Below are 24,026 nucleotides of genomic sequence, written 5' to 3'. Positions count from 1 at the left end.
CTTCCATTTCATCAGGAACTTTTCTAACCCCGCCCCCGTCATCATCCTGTGGGACCTTGCTAAAGCTTTTGGCACTATTAATCACTATCTTCTTGAAATGCTGTTTTTCATTTTTCTTTGAAACACCTTTGACTTTTATAATTCCAGTGGCCCTCAGTGCTCCTTTTCTTGATCATTACCTTTTATTCTCTTTTCTGTATCTTCATCAGTCTTTCATTCGAGGTTTAGTATTACTGAGTACTGCCCTCCCTGGGTGAACTAATTAACATATATGTTTTCAATGACTACCAGTATGTTGATAACTCATAATACTTATCTACACTGGAGATCCCACCACTGACCTCCACACTCATATGTTCCCTTTCTTTGACATCTCCCCTCAAGAAATAGCAAGCAATTGAAACTTAGTAGCATGTCTAAAAGGAAACTGAATTTATTGCTGACCACAGGCTACTTGAACCACAGTTCCTCCTGCCTCGGCAAATGGCTCTGCCATCCAGCCAGTGCTTAAGTAACTGCTGCTTCTCTTTCTCTATGTCAGCTCTTTGAACAAGTCCTGTAGGCTTTACTGGAAAATAATTATCTCAGATTTATCTTTTCCTTTCCGTCTCCACTGCTACAATGTGGTGCAAGCTGTCCTCATCCTTCTCCCAGACTCTCGCCCTCTTCAAATCCATTCTCTGCAGAGCAGCTAGAGTAATCTTTTAAAAATATAGATTACATCACTTCACTCTCTCATTTAAATCCTTTCAATGATTCCCTGTTGCATTTGGGATATAATGAAAACCCTTCAGTGGCCAAGGATGCCGTGTGTTAGCTGACTGGCCTCTGCCTGGGTCTCCAAGATCTCTTCCCTGTCTGCCTCTTTTTAACCACAGGAATCTCTCTGTTCTTCAGAAGAAAGCTTTTACCATCCTAAGGTCTTTTGATTTGCTGGTTCTTCTCTCTCTGAAGTTCCTCCTTGGTACTTTTAATATCTAGCTCATTCTCATCCTTCATATCTCAGTATAAATGTCTCCTTTGAGTGGTCTTGTCTGGTGCTGGTATCTATGCTCCTTCTTGGCTCCAGGCTAGTCTCCTTCACAACGGTTTACTTCAAACGGTTTATCACAGTCTATAATTACTTCATGGTATTTGTTTACCTGCATTTTCCGTAGCTCCCTATCGGCATTTCAAGCTCTGTGAGGATAGCCTTCAAGTCCATTATGACAGTACTGCACTGAGCTGGAATGATGGGCACTCAGCTCCTGCGTTCTGAATGGAGACAAAAGTACCTTCTGCTTGCCAGAAACTATGCTGCTAGTCACCTTCTGTTTATTTTTTTTTAACATTGAAAGTGTTTTAAATGCATCCTGAATAACATGTTATCACAGATATGCCCATGTGTGCACTTATAAAGAAATAATGAATAAAAATATGTTTGGGTCATAATATTTCCTTCTGTAAGATATAATTGTCATTGAATTGGATAATTGAGTTTATAGTTTTATAACCTCTCACATATACTATAATTTTGGTGACTGATTTTTTACATTTTTTGTTATTGCTCTTTGCAGTTCAGCAGTGCAGCGTGAGATGCATGAATGGTGGGACTTGTGCAGACGACCACTGCCAGTGCCAGAAAGGATATATTGGAGCTTATTGTGGACAACGTAAGGGACATTAGAATCAACTTTATTTATTAGAAATCATTTGATTTGCTGGATATTTCATATTAAGTTATAATTTAAGGTCTCATAAATCCTGTGATCTTTTGAGAAAACAATTTTCTGTAGTAAACCTTACCTTGAAACTGAATTTCTAATTTTTATCCTGTAAGAATTTTTCTAATTCTTTTAGAATTTTGTGCTTTAGAGCAGTGATGTTCTTGAATAGTAACCAGTCAACAACTGGTAACTAGTGCTTTAGCAAATGTGACAATCTCACAGATTTTCTGTGATTTATTTGTTTTCCTTTATCTGGCTCCATAAGACATGTATACTTTCCTGAAAAAAAAATGAGCAAGTTTTCTCTGATGTATCTCTTTTTTACTACTTCTTTCCCTCCCCAGTTCCCTCTTTATACCTATGATTTTTTAGAACTTCTCAAAATTAACTACAGGAGAGCCAATCTGATGAATTATCCTTTGTTCAAATATATTTAATACTAAGATACAGGGTGATGAAATGATTTTTAAAATTCAGATGTTATTGCGAAACAGGGAGCTATAACCCAGCAAAGCTGGTCCCTTCACTGGAGAATGCCCTGTGTGAATCAAGAAATAACCTTTTAGCAAGAGTGTAAGGATTGTAGTTTCTGGATTGTGACACATCACTGGGGAACATTTTGGGTAGTATTCTCTAAACTGTGGGACATTTTTGGGAATTCACATATTTTGAAGTAATGTCACTTTATATGACATTAAAGAAGTGTGATTTATGAAACTGAATCACAAATAGTAAGTCCCTCTTTACTTTATTTGCATTTTTACCTGATTTAGACTGTAGGTTCCGTGCTCATCTTCAAGGCTTCTTTTAAGGATTGCTGGTCTCTTTTTTAAACATAGAAAAACCAAGTCTTAGGTGTAAAAGAATATCTAGCTTGTTTTCAGTTAACATTATTTTATTTTTGTTGCAATAAAAATTTTTTTTAGATTGTAGTAAAATATACCTAACAACATTTACCATTTTAACCACTTTTAAGTGTATAGTTCAGTGGCATTAAGTCCATTCACAGTGTTGTGTAACCATAATCACCATCCATCTCCAGAATTCTTTTCATCTTGGAAAACTGAAACTCTGTACCCATTAAACAATAACCCCCATTTCTCTCTCCCCTGCCCCTGGCAACCATCATTTACTTTTTGTCTCTATGAATTTGACTACTTCAGGTATTTCATAGAAGCGTAAGCATGAAGCATTTGTCCTTTGGTGACTGGTTTATTATACTTAGCATAGTGCCCTCAAGGTTCATCTGTGTTTTAGCATGGGTCATTTTAAAGGCAAAATATTATTTCATTATATGAATATACGACATTTTGTTTATCCAGTCATCTTTTGATGGACATTTGAGTTGCTTTCACCTTTTGGCTATTGTGAATAATGCTGAAGTATCTGTTTGGGCCCTTGCTTTCAGTTCTTTTGGGTGTATACCCAGAAGCGGAATTGCTGGATTACATGATAATTGTATTTTTAATTTTTTGAAATGCTGCCATACTGTTTTCCGCAGAAGCTGCACTGTCTTCCATTCCCACTAGCAGTGCACAAGGGCTCCACTGTACATGCTTGCCAACCCTTGTTATTTTCTTTTTTTTCTTTAAAAAATAATAATCATGCTAATGAATGTGAAGTTGTATCTCATGGTTGTTGCAGTAATTTCCAAGGTTTTCTTCTAGTTAAGGTGATTATGGTGATTATAGCTTTCTATTTGTAAGTGCTATAAAGTTTTCTTTAGAATAATTTTATGTAAAATAGGAGTATCCATTTAAAGAAAAAGCTTCTGTTAAGGTCAGGGGTAGGCCAACTTGTTTTGTAAAGGTCAGAGAGTATATATTTGATACCTTGCTTTCTCCATTGTAAATACTCAACTCTGCCATTGTAGTGCACAAGTGACCATAGATAATATGTAAATGAAAGAGCTAGGGTGTGTTTCAGCAAAATTGTATACTTTATAGATGCTGGAATTTGAATTTCATACAATTTTCACTTGTGACCGAGTATTATTTCTTTGATTTTTCAACTACTTAAAAGTGTCAGAATTCCTCTTAGCTCATGGGAAGTACAAAAGTAAGCAGTGGCCCAGATCCAGCCTTTGGGCCATAGCTTTTAGATTCCTTGTGTGGGTGGTTCTCAAGTATGACAAGAGGAGATTGACTGAAGTTTGAGAAATGGAGGGTGAATAGGAGGCAAGAATAGGAGGGGACCAATGCATTAACTTCTGTCGGCTAGGGTTGGCCAGGGGAGACCAAGAAAGAACTGGACAACAGTGGAACAGATAAATGCAGCAGAGTTTCTTGTTCCATGAATGATACTTCTTCCATATTTTCTTTGTACATTCAGGTGTTTCCTACGTTTTCTACGACAGTCTTCTGTTTATAACCAGAAAAGAAAGACAGAAGTCTATCACAAACACAGTATTCATAAAAGGATAGATTGATATATATATTTAGGCCTTAGAAAAGTGTTAGGAGATCTGATTGTAACTCTGTTTTGCAAAGTTCCATAACCAATGAAGAGACACATCTATCCTTGTTGAAACACATCCTTTTGCTCTGTAGAGGGAAAAATGAAAATTAGAATCACAGCAGAAAGAGCCTTGCCTTACCTCAACTGATCTTTCAGAGTATTTGCTCAAATCTATTCTGAAATTAGCTGTCTTCAGTCTGAATTTAGCTGCTCTCCGTGCCTTGGGCATACCTGTGTACGTATGTATGAGGGTTGTACAGAACACGCTCTAGTGGGTGTGTCTCTTGTTCTTCACACAGGAATGGGAAGGCAGGGGATAGAAAGGACTTTACTCTTCTAAAATGCTTTGATGTTCTTTCACCTCTGTGTCAGATCATATTTATGTTACCACATTTTCCAGTCAGAGGAAAGGCAACGTAGAAAATCAGCATATACTGAACATTTATTCTCTAGATTTCTCTTGGGGTGACATCTTCCTTGTCTGATGTTTATCTCAGGGGTAATAGAACATATGGGGGAAGCAAAATGTGTAACAAGCATAATTTATTTGTCAGCAATTAAGAAGGTAAAGGTCGGTGAAACCCCATCTCTACTAAAAATAACAACAACAAAAAAAATGAGCTGGGCATGGTGGCGGGCGCCTGTAGTCCCAGCTACTTGGGAGGCTGAGGCAGGAGAATGGCGTGAACCCGGGAGGCAGAGCTTGCAGTGAGCCCAGATGGCGCCACTGCACTCCAGCCTGGGCGACAGAGCGATACTCCATCTCAAAAAAAAAGAAAAGAAAAAGAAAAGGAGGTAAAGATATGATAACTAATAGATTATCAGCTCAAGGAATGGTGTAAGGAAGATGTTTTCCAAGTCGTCTTATATGGAAAGAGTGTTACAGTACTGAAAGCAAAGAAGCAGATGGAACATTTTTCAATTTATGAATCCAGAAGAGTCTTGGAAATAGGATACTTGCTAAAATGAACATTATGACACATTTAGACTGCTTAGCTGCTTTCCTGGAAACAGACAGCACTTCTTAGAAAGCATTCTTCCATTTCATCCATTTCATTCAGCAGTGTTGATTGAGTAACTACTGTGAACAGGTAAGATGATACCCTGGCTGCATATTCTGGTAGAAATGACAGTTAATACTAAAAAGGTAAATACATAATCCACATTTAGGTAGTGAGAAGTTTTAGGAGAAGAACAAAGCAGGGTAAGGGGGAAGAGAGTCTGGGTCAGGATTAGCAGTTGTCTGCTATTTTACGTCAGGGATCTCTGAGAAGGTGACATTGAAACACAGACCCGAGTCTGTGCTTTTAAATCCATGGGAAAATTGTTCTGGACAAGGGAAAAGTAAATTTAAAGGACCTGTAGTGGGAACAGACTCCATGTGTTTTGGAAACAGTAAGATCCATGTCCTTGGAGTAAAGTGGGGAAAGGGAAAATGGTAAGAATTGAGTTTGGAGAGGGAGGTGTAGGGCCTTGTAGGCCAAGGAACAAAATTTGGACTATAGCCTAAATATTATGGGAAGACACTGGACCATTTTGAGCAGTGGTGTTCTGTGATCTGGTTGACATTAAAAAAAAAAAAAAAATCACCCTGTCTGCTGTGTTGAGCCTGGATTATAACAGAGAAAAGCAAAGGGCCATGTAGGAGGCTCCCACAGCGGTGCTAGTGAACGATGCTGCAGTTGTAGTTATTGAAGATGTGGTAAGTGGTTGGATTGAGCTTGTATTTTGGAGGTATACTCTGATGGACCAAATGTGGTGGATTAAAAAACATAGAACATAGAAAAAGTAAAGATCAAAAGTGACAAGGAGAGGGTTTTGGTGGAACTCCTGGATTAATAGCGATGTCATTTCCAGATATGGGAAAGATTGTATAGGGAGTGGGTTGGGTAAGGAGTGGTGGGGCTGAGGGCAAGAGTTTTGTTCTGGATTCATTAGATTGAGAAATCTGTCAGACTTATAAGTGCAAAGATCTATGAACTCTGATCTTCGGAGAGAGGCTGGACATAGAGATACAAATTTGGGAGTGTATAGACTGAATTATTATATAGATAATATTTTAATCATAGGCCTAGATAAAGATCGTTAGGAAGTTGTTGTAGCTAAAGAAGAGAGTTGAAAACAGAGACCCGATTCAGTCCAACATTGTGAGATGGAGAAGAGGAAAAGAAGCCAGCAAAGAAGAGTGAGAAAGAATGGACATGAGGATGGAATGAAAACTGAGAGAGTGTGGTATCCCAGAAAACAAAGGAAGAAGGCAGCACCGATAGTAAAGATTTATACCTTCCTATGTCAAACAATAGGCTTTTGTTTCTTTCCTCTTGTTAACGTTTTAACTTGGTTTAGAATGCTATTTTTCTAACACATTTGTGCAGAAATTACAATCATAATTTCAGACTTGACTTATGCCCAAGTGTCTGCATCTCTGCTGAGTTGTAAAGTAGTCTAATAAAAACATGTGTCTGACATGTTACCTAGCACAAAGTAAGTGCTCAGTAAATATCTGTTGAATAAAAATGTTCTCTAAATATCTGAGCTTCTACACTATGCAATCAACCCACACGGGGAAAATAGTGTGTTTTCCCATTCTAAGATTTTGGAGGGCAGCTGAGAAACCAGCTCATATTTCTATCTGCAGTACGTCTTTTGCTCTCTTGCCTTTCACGCCACTGTCATGCTAGGTGTAAGCATAGTTTTCTTCCTGAGTGGTCAGCGTTCCTTCTGTGGTGGAAATTTAGGCATTTTCAAATTTTTTTTCTGACTCCAGTTGAAATGTAAGTTGCTGTTTCCATTCTTTTTTGTTACAAAAAATGTTATTTTGTAAAATACTTTTCATCATAATTTATTTGAAAAAAGGAAATTCACCATTTTTAGTTTTTTCTTCTACTTTTATCTGTATTTCCTGCTTCTCTTTTGCTGTTGCTCTTTAATGTAAACTTCGGCTGCTGCAGACATCTTGTCTTACAGAACATTTTTGTACAAATGTTCTGTAGTTAAAAGAGAAGGGAATTAAGAATGTAGAATACCTTCAGCGTGCAGCCACTGTGCACTTTGTCTCATATGCTATTTTATTTAGTCCTCAAATGTCTGTAGGGGAGGAACTGTTAAGTCTCTTTTTGCAGACCAGGAAGCTAACAATCAGAGAGATGGTGTGGTGAGTGGGTGCTGGGGACAGCAGAGCTCATTATCTGTTCACTGCACCATTCTGCCTCACGAAGTACTTGAAAAAATGCTGTGAAATGTTGACGTGTGAGAGTTTGCTGAGTTTGTGCCGTCTATCAGATACCACAGTAGGTGACGGGGATTCAAAGGCAAACAGATCTGGTCCTTGTCCTGGGGGAGCCCACTCTCACATGAGAGAAATACAAGCAAATGGTTATATCAGTGGCCCTTGATCTTTTTGTTCATAGGATCTCTTTACATTTTTAAAAATTGTTGAGGTCCTCAAATGTCTTTTGTTTATATGAGTTCCATCAATATTTATAACGTTAGAAATTAAAATTGAGAAATTTAAAATATTTATTGATTCATTAAAAGTAACAAGAAACCCATATTACAAGTTAAGATAAATATTTTTTATAAACAATAATTTGCAAACCTCCAAAAATCTTTAGTGAAAAGGGAGGCATTGATAATCTAACCTAGACAGATTAGATTAGGTTTAATTGGTAATGGGCCAGCTCTTTCCAGGAGAAGCTCAAGGTTCATCCAGCCTTGTTCTGCCTGGGAATTGGAAACTCTATTTTGGAAAACCCTTGGAGAAGCCCTTCCTCCATTTACCGGAGGTTGTGTTCTGAGTGTTACAGTTAGTGTGTATGGCTCTTCCCCAAAAGCTGGCATTGTGATGAGTGATGAGAGAACACATGTGGGAAAGTGACTGTAATTTAAATTTCCTACAGCTCAATAGCATTTAAAGAAAATTCCACACATTTTAATTGATCATATTACTTTGGACTTAGTATTTTGCAGTGAATGTTTTTAACAATTGATTTTTTAAATCTTTCTTTTTAAAAAATTTAATTGTGTTTTAATTTCTGGGATACATGTGCAGGACATGCAGGTTTGTTGCATAGGTAAACGTGTGCCATGGTAGTTTGTTGCACCTGTCAGCCCATCACCTAAGTATTAAGCCCTGCATGCATTAGCTATTTATCCTGAAGCTCTCCCTCCCCCTGCACTCCCTAGACAGGCCCCAGTGTGTGTTGTTCCTCTCCCAGTGTCCATGTGTTCTCATCGTTCAGCTCCCGCTTATAAATGAGAACATGCGATGTTTGGTTTTCTGTTCCTGTGTTAGTTTGCTGAGGATAATGGCTTCCACCTCCATCCATGTCCCTGCAAAGGACATTACCTTGTTCCTTTTTTTGGCTGCATAGTATTCCATGGTGTATATGTGCCACATTTTCTTTATCCAGTGTATCATTGATGGGCGTTTGGGTTGATTCCATGTCTTTGCTATTGTGAATAGTGCTGCAATGAACATACACGTGCATGTAGAAATCTTCAAATCCTGACAATTGTTTCTATGGAATTACTGCACAGAATGCTCTGATGGGTTTTGTTTTTTCCCACCTTCCCATCCATCTTTATTTTTTTCATGCTCCTTGTGGCCTTTTTTCCTTTTCCTTTCTGCTTCGTATTTACTTATATTTCAAGTCTGCCCATATTTCAAGGCAGTGATGGGTGGGAAGTGCTGTATAGGACTCAGCTGGAGACAGGTGAAGAAGCAGAAAGGTGTGGTTCCTAGGGAGCTGTACTCGTGCAGTGACACACAGAATCATGCCTTTAATTGAAGTGTAACTATCAACAAATGCCTCTGAGGCCATTGGCACAGTGACTCTTTAAGGTCAAGATCATCTTTCATTTCCAAGTGCGTTTTGGTCTTCTGACCATTATTAGCAGAACAGAAATCACTCCATGCATTCTGGAGATGATAGGCAGTCTATCTGGTTCAACATACCTGATAAGGAAATAGCAGCATTACTGTGCTACTAGATATCAGTATACTTATTGAGTTTCCCATTTTTGATACGTACCTCATGTGAAGTCCTTTCCCCTCCACTTCCCTTTAATTTGAATAATTAGTGTCCTTCATCTCCATTTATGGACACAGGTCATAGAATATAATCCTCTAACTCATTTGTGAGGACAAATGTTTCAATAGGGTGGGTAGATTGGGAGACACACTCTCAGTATCAGTATTTTGTCCTGGAGGAGACGTGATTCTTGAATTCAGTTCTCTTCATTATGGATCACGGGAATACTAAGGTTCCAAGGATTCTAGAGAGTGTGATCTTTTAGACTGAGCCGAGCTGCAGTGCAGGGCAGTGCAGTGCGGAGAGGGGAGTGGTTCAAGTTTACTGGCTCCCTCTGGGCTTATGGAACCCTAACTTCTGATCTCCCAGGTCACAAGGCTAAAGGAGCAAAAGAGAGTGTGTGTTGCGTGTTTGTCAGCATGACTTTGGAAACATTTGGATTGTGAGTTAATTTTATATGAAAGAACATATTATGCTTACACAGTTTTTTTTTTCCCCTTTCTTTTCTTCTATGACCTGCACATAGTCTACACATTGGTTACTTCTTTTGGCATTTTATAGCTAACATTGATGGCATTTTCCCCCCTTTTCTTGGTTTTGCCCTTCCAGCTTTACCTTTTTTCCCCGCTTTGCTTCCTTTTCTTCTCTGAATTTTGCTTTTTCCCTTTATTGCCATATCATTTTTATTTTTTCTTATTACATTTTCCCCTCCTGCTCCTTTCCTGTGCTACCTCAATCAGCCTCTTTCTTCTTTCATTTCTTCATATTTTATTCATTTATTACCAGTGAAAATATAGATTATAGGGTTAGTAGATGGAAATTGAGGGTTGAGTAGTTATATTCTCACTAAATGAGCATGAGAGCCAGTGAATATGATTCTGATTAAAAAAAAAAAAAACCTTTTACCAAACACTTGCTTAACAGTGTGATTTACATGACGTGTGTAAGCTTTTGTCTGAATATACTTAAATATATTTACTTAAATTTAAGATGTGAACTTTAACCTGTGTAATTTACACAAATTGCAGTTTAATTTAATGTAATTTACTGTAATTTAACATAAGATCCTTTATGGGCAGCATCACTGTACTACTATATTGTGCTTGGAGACTGGCTGTATAATGAGCTTCTTGCTGTTTTTGTATGCAGCTGTCTGTGAAAATGGGTGTCAGAATGGTGGACGCTGTATCGGACCCAACCGCTGTGCTTGTGTTTATGGATTCACTGGTCCACAGTGTGAAAGAGGTAAGAAGAGAAATGAGAACCCCACTTTCTGAAGAAGTCTATTTTACTGTAAAAATGTGCAATTTTTTGTTATTCAATGAAGATTCTGCTAACGAAATCGTATTTTTACTCTTCTTTGATTATGTCTCTAAGTTGAATAGTAAGATTTTGAGACATAACTAATAGTGGCAGAAGCATCTCAACTTTTTCCACCAGTGAACTCAGTTTGGGCAACCAACTCTGGGGCTATGGCTCTGGGGTAATTTTGAGTGAGTGGCTGATGGCAAATTCTAATAATGTGCTTAATTCAAATTAGGAGGCATTGTTGAAAGAACTGCTTCTGTTAAAAATGAAATAGTGTCAGGATATCCTTGACTGCAAACCCCACAAAATCTGACATAAATTGTCCTAAGCAATAAGGAAATGTATAACATTTCACAACAAAAAGTCCCAAGCTAGTGGGCCTCAGGTAGGATGTGATAAAGGCTTTTACCCTGTTACTCTGTTTCTCTTGACCCCGCCCTCCTTTATGTTTCACTTTTTATCCTACCATGAAATTCTTTGTGCTTGTAAGATGGCTGTCAGCAGTCACTCAGGAAACATGTTTCCTTTTCACCTCTTGAGACAGAAAACATCACCTCCAACTGTGGACCAGCAATAGCCTCCAGAGATACTTTGTATGCTGCATGGCTTAAGCTTGAGTTTTAAAACGGTTCATGGCAAAGTGGGTGGCGGTGGTGGTAATATGTTTGACGTAGACTTATCAGGACCTGTCCTTGCAGCAGGAGATGATTTAAGCTTCCCCAGATTCACATGGAAGGGATGATTGGGTATCTGAAGCCAATAGAGCTTCCTTTGGGTAAGAGAAAAGGAGTGGAGGGATGGATGCTGGGTAGGCATCCCACATTGTCCAACTTATTCATGTAAATGGTCGGTCAAGCCAATGTGAAACCAATTTACTTTGGTTTGAATAGCAGTTAAACTCATGACTTATAGACTGCTGAAAATCTCTGGCATTGATCCCTCATTATGGATCATGGGAATATTTATGTTTCAAGGGTTCTAGAGAGTGTGATCTCTTAGGTTGAGCTGAGTTGCAGTGCAGGGCAGTGCAGTGGCATGAGGGGAGTGGCTGGAGTTTGCTGGCTCCCTCTAGGCCTGCGGAAGCCTGACTCCTGGTCTCCCAGGTCACAAGTACCAAGGAGCAAAAGAGTGTGTGTGCTGTGTGTAAGCTACCTAAAATAATGTCCTGATGGCAAACAGCTTCATGACATATCAAAGAAGTTAAACTTTATAAAATGTGAGAAGTAACTAGCGCTGATCCATAACAGTACAAACAAGCTTGAGCTTTAAAGTGATATTACATAATCATTCATTGTTATTTACATACTCAGTGCATTTTTCCAGAGCTTGTTGTGGCATCAAGTTGTACAGAACTTTCTTTATTGTGAAACTAGAATATATGAAATTATGTCAATGAAATATTACAGATAAGTAGGGATCAAGGTTTATATATGTATAGAGGCTTTGAGTGGTGAAATAAGCCTTATATTTTAAAAATTATACTCATTACCCTGACAAAACTTCATCTTGCTTTTCAAGTTTAATCTTGAGAAGAAACTGAGAAATTACAATTATATGGTGAAGTTTGAAAAGTAAAATATTTTTTCACATACATTTGGATGTATATATACATCAAAGTATTTTTGTTATTTTTAATGTAATTGAGATTTCTTGGAACTGAAGTACATTCCACAAATGATAGAGTTTAATGTTACACTTAGGATGAATTTAAATGTCTTTACCAGATGCTTTTATTTGGGAAAGAAAAATTAATTATGAAATGTTAGCATAAAAAGATAAATTATTCAGAATGGAATAACACATATTTCTTAGATAACGCTAAGTTTATTTGAACATCATATAATGTAGAATAAATTTAAAATTTCAAACATTAATTGGTAGAGATGATCTTCATTTTTCTGGGAGTCTTGTAAACTTTGTAGCTCTTTCATCCTGAAGCGGATTTCAAAATCAAGTTGTAATTGGCAAAGAAATTGGGTGAGTAGTTTCAACTCAGAGGCTTCCAGGAATTGCGTCATTATTCTTCAACAGTTATTCATTCATTAGATTTGTTAGTCCTCATTAATTTCTGAGAATTCAATAAAGACTTCCATATATTTTACATGTACAGTAGCATGTTTTCAGAAAAAAATATAAGATTAATTAGCTAATGGATTACCCTTAGGGATATTTTTTAAATGTTGGTTTGTTTCTTAAAAGTCTTATTACTTGCTACCCTTCAGATGGAAGTTCTAAAGCTTCGTTTCTTCTAAAGGAGTTAGCAAGTTCCACTCTTAGATAGCAACCATGAACTTTAGTATTTTAAAAAGATGTTTTACATTGAATTTATACATGTATAATAACCCGTTCTACTGAAAATGAAGTTCATAATTTTTTTCAAGAAACATTGTGTCTGTGTAGACGCAAAAAGAGTAACTCACTTATGTTGAAGTTAGTGAGTAAGCTCATGTTTCCTGTTAACGTTTGAAGTTTACATATATATTTTAAAATTACTGAATTTCAAAATATATATTCTTTGTTCTCTTAAAAAAAGACCCTTGTAAAATCAGAGATATTTGTTCCTCCTTAATGTAGAACACACAATTTCCCTTTAAATTGGCCTCCTGGGATCAGTCATATGATAAAACGTGGCTGCTTTTCCAGCTATCTGGGCTTTTGGCAGACTGGTATCTAGACCCAGAGACTGACTAATAACCAATGGCTGGCGTGATTATGGTATTTAACTTGAGTCTGGGTGCTGGGTAACCTGAACTTCTTTGGAGTTCTCTTTTCACACTTGCTAATATGTACAATGACCTTTTATACTTAGCATAAAAAAAAAAAAAAAACAGTTCTTGTGACAACGGGCTAATTGTAAAATGCAGGCAGCTTATTTGTGGCCATGGCATATGAAAGTACTGAATTCTTTATGTATCTCTTTCCAAACAAATGTAATTTGAAAAAAAGATAAATATCTCACTTAATATACGCTTGAGATTAAACAGAAACGGAGTCAGCATTCGATGTTGAGACTCGATAGGTTTTTTCCCCTAATACTTAAAATGTACTTTATGTTTTATCAGTAGAAACTTGGAGGGGTTGGGTAGACAAGAAATACATTTACCTAAGGATTTTCTGAACCAAATAGATGATTACTTGATCACAAATGTGGCCTGTCTAGAGTCCTCCTTTCAACTTTTTTGACTTAAAGGATTGTTGAAATCTTCTTTTGTAATGGAATTTTCCTTAAGGTTTATATAAGGCCCATCTGTTAGAAGTATATCCTAGACCCTTTTAAGTTATATATAAATTACTACTACAAATGGTTTTTATCATGTAAACATGACTTCCTTAAAATAGTATGCAAATTGTGTAAAATTTCAAATAATCTGGTGCTTAGTAACATTTCCTTTAAAGTGTACATTTTTTAGTACAACTTAAAGGAAACAAGGACTAGAAAATTACTTTTTAATTATTGACACTTTAAAGAAAAATGACTTTTGTTAATCTGCATCTTCCATAAAAAAAAAAAGGTGAGATCAAGTTGCAAATGTTAGAGTTCAAAAAATCTAAACTTTCAAGCCTTTATGTAAAATGAACATAGATTGATTTCCATTTAGGTTACCTTTTATGAAATCATCCAGTTATAGAAACTAATGCGTGAACCCAGGTCTAAAAGCGTGCTGAGAAGGAGTCACTCCATCTCTGCCTGAATATCTCTGGTCAGGGGCTCTCACTCACTCACCCCATCACAAAACAGTCCTGCTCATCAGAGTCCTGCTTGCTGGAACTCTGCATTATTCTGCTGCTGTCCAACGAGGACATTTAGCAGATGTGTAAGATCCCATATAGTCTAATTTAGTGGGAAGATGATGATGACAACTTCTCTAAAAGGAGTCAACCACAACCTGCCACTCAGGTGTCCATGCTGGCAACTTGGAGTCTAATTATAAACTCTTCAATTATTGTATACATTTTTATTTACTCACCCACACTTCAGGAAGTAAAGTAACTGTAATAGCCACTAAATCTACTTAGACCTTACCCAAATCCTCCAAGAGTAGTTGTAAACACGGACAAATTTCGGTTTTCCTTAATTCTGGGAATACTGTAGACCCAGACTCAAGTTCGTTTAGAAATAACTGATATACTTGTTAACCCAAAGGACTTGGAATGTATTATAAAGCATGCAGGGTGATTGTACAGCTTATGAACATTCAAGTAACATAGCAAATTAGTAGTATGACCAGGAATATAGGGAATATGGTGAAGAGAACAAGCTGGTATTACATAGAATTCTGTACACAGTGAATTTGATACTTTCAAGAAATGGATAAAGAATGTTTTTAAGAAAATACGTTCCATTGTAGTTTTCTGTTTTAAAATGTAATGCATGTTTATTATAAAATAATTTAGAAATAAAACAAGATGAAAGATGAGAATCAAATTATTCATAACGCCTACATTTAAGATTAATTACCATTAACATCTTGGAGACTGTAACTTGAGTCATTTTTCTACTGCACATGCATGTAGTGTTTACAAAAAATGGGATCTTTCCTTTCTTACTAGAATTTGCTCTTCTGTAACGTGAAATATCCTTATATCTTGCTTCTCCTTTTGTGTTACTAAATATGCTACAGATTGTTATAGTTGTACTGCATGTTGTAATAACACAAAAGGAAAAGCAAGATATAAGAGTAAGATATAAGTGCTTTGGAGTGTTTACTTCCATTTACCTTTTTAACCACAGATTAGAATATTCCAGAGTGTAACTAAACTAATTTTTAAAATAAATATTTAATACTTATTCATCCAATATTTGTTGAGTACTCTTAAAGTATTAGGCTAAGTACTTGGAACTTGAATTATAAGAAAAACCAATATATACTTCTTATTAATGAGAAACAAATTATTGAAAAACTAGTCATCTACTTTACACATGAGGATGCAATAAGACACAGTAAATACCACAATAGGAGTAGGAACAAAAAGTAGGAGAGCTCGAAAATGCTCCCTAATGCAGGACAAGTTACAGAAGTCTTTCTTTCAGTCAAATGAATGTAGAATGGAAAAACATAGCTTACTACAGTGGGAAAAGCAGTATCAGACTAATTCCCGTGATATATCATGATTAAATCTTATACTAACATTGTTTAAACTCCATAATTCATGACCAATTACCTTAATTACTAAGCTGATATTTATTTTGCAGAAATAAAATGTCTCTCTTTTTCTTACACTCTGAAAATTTAGTAGAATGAAAATTACAATAAGCAGAGAGAGAATGTTACCAACTACAGATGTCAGACTCACATGCACCCTCAGGCGCACACACACACACACACATATTTCTGCACTTGTGAGGCCGTTAAGAAGAGCACTTTATAACCTTGCACTCTCTAAGCTAAACTTAGCCTTAAATGGGCATCAGAGAAATAGCAAAAGATCTGTGGGAACTTAACTTTTTGGCACTGGCTCAGATGGTACCCTTATCTTGAATGCCATTAAGAACAGAAGGGAAAGAAAATTAGAGAAGAAAAAGCAGACAGTGGGAAGTGGAAGAAAAAGAGGGGAAGAAGAAAATGAAGATAAGAAAAGAGAGATGTAATGCTAGACGAGAAGTGGAGATGCTTGGTGTTGTATGAAGGAAGGACTTAAATCTGGGAGAAAAATCAATTCACTGATTGATCTATCTGGGAGAGGCCAGGCTTTCACTTCTTAATCCTCGATTTAAGCCTTTGCTGTTTAGATCTGTAAAATAAGATTGAACTTTTGGCAGCCCAGTAGATCCTGATACTTTATTCTCTTTTGAACAAAAGCAATGTGTATTTCATTTATTCCAGCTCTTTCTTTGATTTTGGTTTACCTAGAGGCAGGGAAACCTGCAGTATAAAATACAAAGGCTAGAATATTTTATTTTTATCTCCATAAATATTTTTTCTGTTTTCCTGTTTCAACATCAGATTAAAAGACATTAGAGGTTAATTGGTGTAGAAACAAGGCGAAACTACCAGACACACACAAATTAAATGTAATCAGATGTGATTATATAGAATTTACTCAAAGGTAATTAAATCAGATGTGCATGTATATGGGGGAAGTGATGTAACAAATACCGTATATTTCAGAAGTTACAAATTCTTAAATAACACCTGTCTCCAGCGGTTTCAGATAAACAGTTGTGGACCCATAATCACCTCATAGATTCATTGGAAAGATTAAAAGCAATAATGTGTTAAACACCTGACACACAATAGGCAGTGTGCCTGACACATGGTAAGCTTCCACTAAGTGTTACTTGTATTTTTAGAACGCAGGCTGTAGTCGAAATCAAAGCTTAATATTAAAACCTGTGTAACTTTAGAAATGTGATTGCCCTCTCTGATGCCTGTTTGTACATATATAATGCACATCTATTATGTTAACTTTGAATCATTTTTGTGAAGATTGAATGATATAATGCCTGGCATCCAATGAATAAAATAAATAATGGTCATCAATGCTAATATCTTTTTAAGACGATTCCCCCGTTATCAAAATGATAGATGTGGTGGCTGGTTATTAGAAATAGAATATTCGAAAATGGACTCTCCAGGGGGAGAAAAAAGAATGTTGTGACCTACTTAAGTCGTACAAATAAGGCTTAATGATGTTTTTATTGACAGTGGAAAGACTTGGAATACAGTGGATACTTTAAGAGAAGTTCACAATCCTGAGATGAGATTTAAATGAGAAATGAAGTGCCGTGGCCTGTGTCCAGCACCAAGTTAACTGCTCAATAAATGATCAGCTATGATTTAAAAAGTAAAGCCGAGATCTGATATGCTTTTTTTTTTTTTTTATGGAGTCCCGCTTTGTTGCCCAGGCTGGAGTGCAGTGGCGTGATCTTGGCTTATTGCAACTTCCGCCTCCTGGGTTCAAGCAATTCTCCTGTCTCAGCCTCCTGAGTAGCTGGGATTACAGGCTTGCACCACCACACCTCGCTAATTTTTTTGTTATTTTAGAAGAGATGGGGTTTTGCCATGTTGGCCAGGCCGGTTCCAAACTCCTGACCTCAGGTGATCCACCCGCCTTGGCCTCCAAAAGTGCTGGGATTACAGACGTGAGCCACCGCGCCTGGCCTGATATGCTCTCTTAGATAACATAGTCCTGTTGGGAGAGAGAGAGACTATTTCAGGATCTCTGGGACATCAGTTGTGAACAGCATAAGTTTCACTATATTACCTTTTGTGGGATTTTTGGTAACATTATAGATTGACTGGAAAATATTGTATATCATTATCGCGACCTTGCTTTTTATGCAGTTGAATTAGACCCTACTTGTTTTGACATGTTTTTATTATAAATATCAGTGTTCTTATTAGCAGTTACTCATTACTTAACTGGTCTTTTGAAAATGTCTTAGTTTGCCCTTTTCCTCTACACAAGTTATTATTCTAAGCATTTTACAATGTAACTTACATATATGTAGAGTTTACTTAAGCCAAGTACTTGTAATCTATAGATTTGCATATTGCTGAATCTGAACGAAGAAGTAGGTCAGAGTTTTTCAAACAGTACAGAGATCAGTTCATCTGTGATGCTTTCCTTGACCACCCTACCTTCCTACCCCCATCTTATTTAGCTGGCAAAAATAAGGCAGTCTGTCCTTTTACCTGCCGTATATCCATTCCTCTAGAATAGCCCTCTTCATTGCATTGTGGCTGTGTATTTGCTTGGCTGCAGGCCTCTTAAGAGCAGAGATACTTATCTAAAATTGCCTTTGTGTTTCTTATACTCCACACAGTGCAGCATAATGGAAGACACATCATACATGTGACTGCATAAGCATGGGGGATTCCAAGTAGAAGAAATAGGATAAAAATAAGTATAGAGATAATAAAGGTCCTTGAATGTTCACAGAGACTTAAGGAAAAATAGACACGGACCTTAATTTACAAAGTCTGAAATGCTGGAGTCTAGAGGCTGCCTTCTGTACCCTCAAGTAGACCCTGAGTAGAGGAGCTATGAATGACTTGTATACTTGAAAGCAGTTCTCCACAAACGTCATTCTGGAGTGGCAAACAGAAAAGAATGAAGGGTGGAATCTCTTAGGGGAACTCACTGCATGTCTGCTAGATTAAATTTATATAATATTTCACTGAGATTATGCTTTATGTGTACAAAAATTAGATTTTTAATATAAATTGGAAATTGTATAATTTGGAGGGAAGATAACATTTATTGGACTTTTACTATGATAACTACTTTAGAGGAATTAATATTTTTAACGACCCAAAATATTTTTTAGTATAACACTATGAATAAAAAAATGGAGGCCTAAAGAAGTGAAGCAATTTTCTCATGTTCACTCAGCTAATAAGGGAAGAAAGTAGGATTGGCACACTGGTGGTATAACCTCAGAACCCATATACTTATCCTCAACTTTGATTCTAGTGAAACAGGACATTGCAAAAGTAATGTATTTCCACTCTTTAGAACTATATTGTGTCAGTTCAGTATGAGTACTGGTAACAAGGTACATGATGCCATTGAATTAAAGGGATGGCTTGCCGTTTAGGGATTATTTTCTTATCTAGTCTAGGCAATACACACACATATATGTATATTTCAGACTATGACTCTGAATTCATAGGCTCAGAACTTCTTTATGTATATAACCTAAAATGTTCAAAACTCATAAAGCTTAACACAAAATTCAGACTTCTGTGTTTAGCCAAGATAGACTAACAGGAATAAATTAGCCTTACTGCCTGAAAAGAACAAAATACGGAACAGAACATATGAAAATGTGGTTTTCATGATACTGGACACTAAGCAACAAAAAACAGTGACGTGTGAGAGAAGGGAAACAACAATGTGAACCGTTTTGACTTCCCCAGCTTGCTGCCTGAAAGGGTTTTTCCAGGCTGTGCTATGACCTGGAAGTTTGCCCCACCTGTGGCACACGGCTCATGCAGCCCAGGAGAGCTTTGAATGCAGCCCAACACAAATTCGTAAACTTTCTTAAGCCATTATGAGTTTGTTTTTTGGGTTTTTTTTTCTCTTTTTGGTCATCAGCTATCGTTAGTGTATTTTATGTGTGGCCCAAGGCAATTCTTCTTCCAGTGTGGCCCAGGGAAACCAACTTCTGTGCTATGGAGTGAGAAAATCCAGGCACAGCCTAGCTGACTTCCTAAGTTCTGGGGAGATCAAGATGGCTAGAGTTCTCAGGGCAGAATCCTGGAGAGGAAACAGGTATATAGAGAGAACTTTGGACATCTACAGAGGCTGTCTCTCAAGTTTTCAGCAGAGTACTGACAATCACATTCATGTGAGGAATCTATCTGAGACTGGAGAAGGAACTGCTTGAAAGGAGTGAAAGGAACAATACTCAGAGTGCACGTAAGCCTGGAAATACTGCCTTCCTCTCTAACCAGATTAGAGGGTCGCATAATTGGTGGGGCATTGGTTAGAGTACTCAGAAAGGTGTTGCTTCAATAGTGGAGAACAATTAACTGTAGACTAAATGCTCCTCTGGCTGTGGAGAATACATTTTAAAAGCAACAACTAAAAGGATTAAACATCTATCTAGAAAGTTTAAGAATATTTATAAGAATACAAAAATATTAAGCACTAAAGTAAAAAAAAAAAAAAAATCCCAGTATATGGTATCTAATCAGCTATCTCCAATCAAAAATTTTGCATAAAGAAGCAGGAGAGTGTAATCAAAATAGAAAAATAAAATCAACTAAAATTCACCCCAAACAAAGATGTTAGAATTAACAGATTGGAAGACGAAAGTAGTTATTGTAAGGTATTCCTTATGTCTCTAAAGTTGGAGGAAAGATTAAAAATGTTAAGTAGAGATGCGGAATCCAAATTGAACTTCTACAGATGAAAACTACAATGTCTGAGGTAAAAAATTTTCTCTATGGGATTAATGGGAGATTAGACATTATAGACAAAAAACTAGTGAGCCTGAAAACATAGCAACACAAATTATTCGAAATAAAGCACAAAGAAAAAAAGGCTTAAGAATATAGGAGAGCATAAATGAGCTCTGTGACAACTTTCAGCAAAATGAATACATATAATTAGAGCTAGCAAAATAGTAGATGGCAGAAAAAATATATTTGAAGAAATAATAGTCAAAATTTTTCCAAATTTGATCAATGCTATAAACTGACAGGCCCAAGATCAATGAATCCCCAAACAAAAGAAACTTGAAGAAAATTATATTAAGATACATCATAATCAATCTCTCAATACCAGGGATACAGGGAAAATCTTAAAGTAGCCAGAGAAAAGAGAGACATTTTGTATAGAGGAAAAAAGATAACAATGACAACAAATTATTTGTACAAAACAGTGCAAGTGAAAGAGAGTGGAACAGCATATTTAGAGCACTAAAATTGAAAAAGACAATTCTCTGCCTAGACTTCTATATTTAAGAAAACGTCTTTCAAAAACAAGAGTAAAATAAAGTTTTTTTCCAGTGTGTAAAAGGGCAGAATTCATTTTCCAGTCTCCTGCACAGTAAGAAATATTAAGGCAGTTCTTTAGGCTGAAGAAAAATATTGCCAAATAGTTTTGAATATTCTTTGAAAAATATTGAAAGGAATGAAAAGTATCAAAAAACATAACTATGTGGGTAAATATATAAGACTTTTCCTTAGTATTTTAATTCTCTTTGGGAAACAATTGACTGTTTGAACAAAAATTGATTATAATGTCCTGTGGGGTGTATAGTAGATGTGGTGGTAAAATATATAAAACAATAGCACAGAGGCTGGGATGTGCCTATACTATATGTCCAGAATTATGTTACTTGAAGATAGACATTGATAAGTTAAAGATGTGTAGTGTAAACCTTAGAGTAAGCACTAAAAATACAGAGTAATGATTAAAAAGCCAACAAGAGGTGATAAAATGGAATAATAAAGAAGAAAGCAACAAAAGAAGATAAGGAGAACAAATGATAAATGGGTAGCTAGAAAACAAACAGAAAGTGGTAGATTGAAACCTAGCCATATCAATCATCACAATAAATGTAAACGGTCTCAACACTCCAATTAAAAGATAAAGATTGTTATGTAGGATTTTAAAAATCCAATTATATGCTGCCTATAAGAAATCTATTTTAGATAAAAGACACTAAAAAGTTAAGACCTAAAAGATATAAAAATAAATAATTGGCTAGTAATCAAATTAAAGCTGGAATAACTAAATTAATATCAGACAAAGAAGATTTCAGAGCAAGTAATAGTATCAGGTATAAAGAAGGCCATTTCATAATAATAGAGAGGTCAGTTAATCAAGAAGATGTAATAATTCTAAGTGTTCTCTCAATAGCATAGTTTCAAAATACATGAAATAAAAACAGAACTGCAAGGAGGTGTAGACGGGTCCATAATTAATGGAGATTTCAGTAGCCCCTCTCAATAATTGATAGTAAATAAGAAGTCAATACGGGCACAGAAAACTTTAGCACTGCTGTCAATCTACTTGACTTATTTAATATTTATAGAATACTTTGCCACACAGTAGCAGATAATATACATTCCTTTTTATTTCACATGGAACATGTAGCAAGAAAGATCATATTAATATGAAGTAGATAATGAACAACTCTAAAGCAACAATAAGGTGAATAATATCTTGAAAGACATATATTGCCAAAGCTCAATGAAGAATATAGTTGGCCTTTTGAATTCATGAATTCCGTACATGTGGATTCAGTCATGGATCAAAAATATTTGAAAATAACAATAAAAATAACAATACAACAAAAAAAATATGAACTAAAAAAGTTTAGCAGTAAGATAACCATTTATATAGCATTTGCCTTGTATTATGTACTATAGGTAATCTAGAGATTAAAGTATATGCATGGATGTGTGTATGTTTTATGCAAATACTACATAATTTTTTATCAGCAACTTGAGCCTCTATGAATTTTGGTATTTCTGGGCATCCTGGAACCAATCCCCTGCAGATACTAAGGGACTGCTGTAAATAGCATGAATATCCCTGTATCGGTTACATAAATTGAATGCGTAACTTAAAGCCTTGTCGTGAAAGAAAACTACTGGCCCAAAAAGCTTTACTGGTGAATTCTACCAGACATTTAAGAAAGCAAAAATACCAATTCTATGTAGATTTCTCTAGAAAGTTGAACAGGAGTTAAAACTTCCCAGCTGCTTCTGTGAGGCCAAATTACCTTGATACCAAAACCAGAAAAAGACATATCAAGAAGAAAACAACATATAAATATAGATCATGATATAAAATTTCTCAACAAAATTTTAGCAAATGTATTAATAATATGGTAAAAGCATAATCATAGCCAATTGAGATTTATCCTATGATATTAAAAAACAGCATATTTCACTATATGAACAAATTTTTAAAAATCAGAGTATTCATCTAAATATAGCAGACAAAGCATTTGACAAATTCTGATTCCAAAATCCATTCCCAAAGCTGTCAACATGATAAAGAATTGAATAGAATTTCCTCAACATGAGAAAAGGGCATTTCCAAAAAAACTGTAATACAGTGACAAAGCAAGGATAGTCACTGTCATCACTTCTACTGAACTTTGCACTGTTTGGTCCTAGCAAAGGCCATAGGCAATACAAAGAAATAAAAGTCATATATATTGGAAAGGAGGAAGTAAAATTGGTTTACTTGCAGATGACGTTATTGGTCTATGTAGAAAATCTGATGGACTTTACAAAAATCTACGGGAGCTCATAAGTTCAACAAGGCTGCAGGATACAAACTAGTGTCAGTGGCATTTCTGTACCTAACAATGATCAGTTGAAAGTCTAAGTTGAAAATGATATCATTTACAGCATCATATTTATTATGTAATACTCATGGATAATTCTGCAAAAGATGCACAAGCCCATGTGCTGAAAATTGCAAAACATTGCTGAACAAAATTAAAGAAGACCTAATAATTGAAGAAATACACTGTGTTCAGTAGTTGGAAGACTCAATATTGTGGGGTGTCTCTTCTCCCAAAATTGTTGCATGAACTCAGCATAACACTGATCAAAATCACAGCAGAAGTCTTACCGGCAATGTATGAAGTCCAGTAGAGCAATATCTCATTGTGATTTTCAACATCATTCATCATTAGGGAAATGCAAACTAAAATCACAATGAGATATCACTCAACTGCATGCATTGCTTGTAAGAATGTACATGGTACAACCATTTTTGAAAACTGTGTCAAGTTTCTTAAAAAGTTAAGTATATGCATATTATATTATTAGGCTATTTCACGCTTTATTTGCCCCAGCTAAATGAAAGCTTATATTCATACAAAAACTTGTACTCAAAGGCTTGTAGCAGTCTTATTTGTAATAGTGCCAAACTGCAAACAGCCCAAATGTCCATCAGTGTATATATCAAGAAACAGGTTGTATATTCATACAATGGAATACTTTTGTTCATTGAAAAAGTAATGAATTTTTTATATGTACATTATGGATGAACCTTAAAGTATTTAGGCTGAGCAAAAGAAGACAGTTGAAAAAGAGTAAATACA

The 24,026-nt window shown here is 36.0% G+C and overlaps 1 protein-coding gene across 1 annotated transcript in view; it reads left to right on the top strand.

Moving 5' to 3' along the window:
* Window positions 1-24,026, top strand: part of FBN2 (fibrillin 2) — a 269,644-nt gene that overhangs the window by 8,972 nt on the left and 236,646 nt on the right. The window contains exons 4-5 of the mRNA XM_005557677.4: window positions 1,557-1,652; window positions 10,346-10,441. Of these exons, the coding sequence (XP_005557734.3) occupies window positions 1,557-1,652; window positions 10,346-10,441 (192 nt within the window). The remainder of the gene's footprint in view (window positions 1-1,556; window positions 1,653-10,345; window positions 10,442-24,026) is intronic.

Source organism: Macaca fascicularis, chromosome 6 (genome assembly GCF_037993035.2).
Source record: "Macaca fascicularis isolate 582-1 chromosome 6, T2T-MFA8v1.1".
Taxonomy (NCBI): domain Eukaryota; kingdom Metazoa; phylum Chordata; class Mammalia; order Primates; family Cercopithecidae; genus Macaca; species Macaca fascicularis.
The sequence above is the reverse complement of the archived record's forward strand: the minus strand, read 5'-3'. Positions and strand labels throughout refer to the sequence as shown.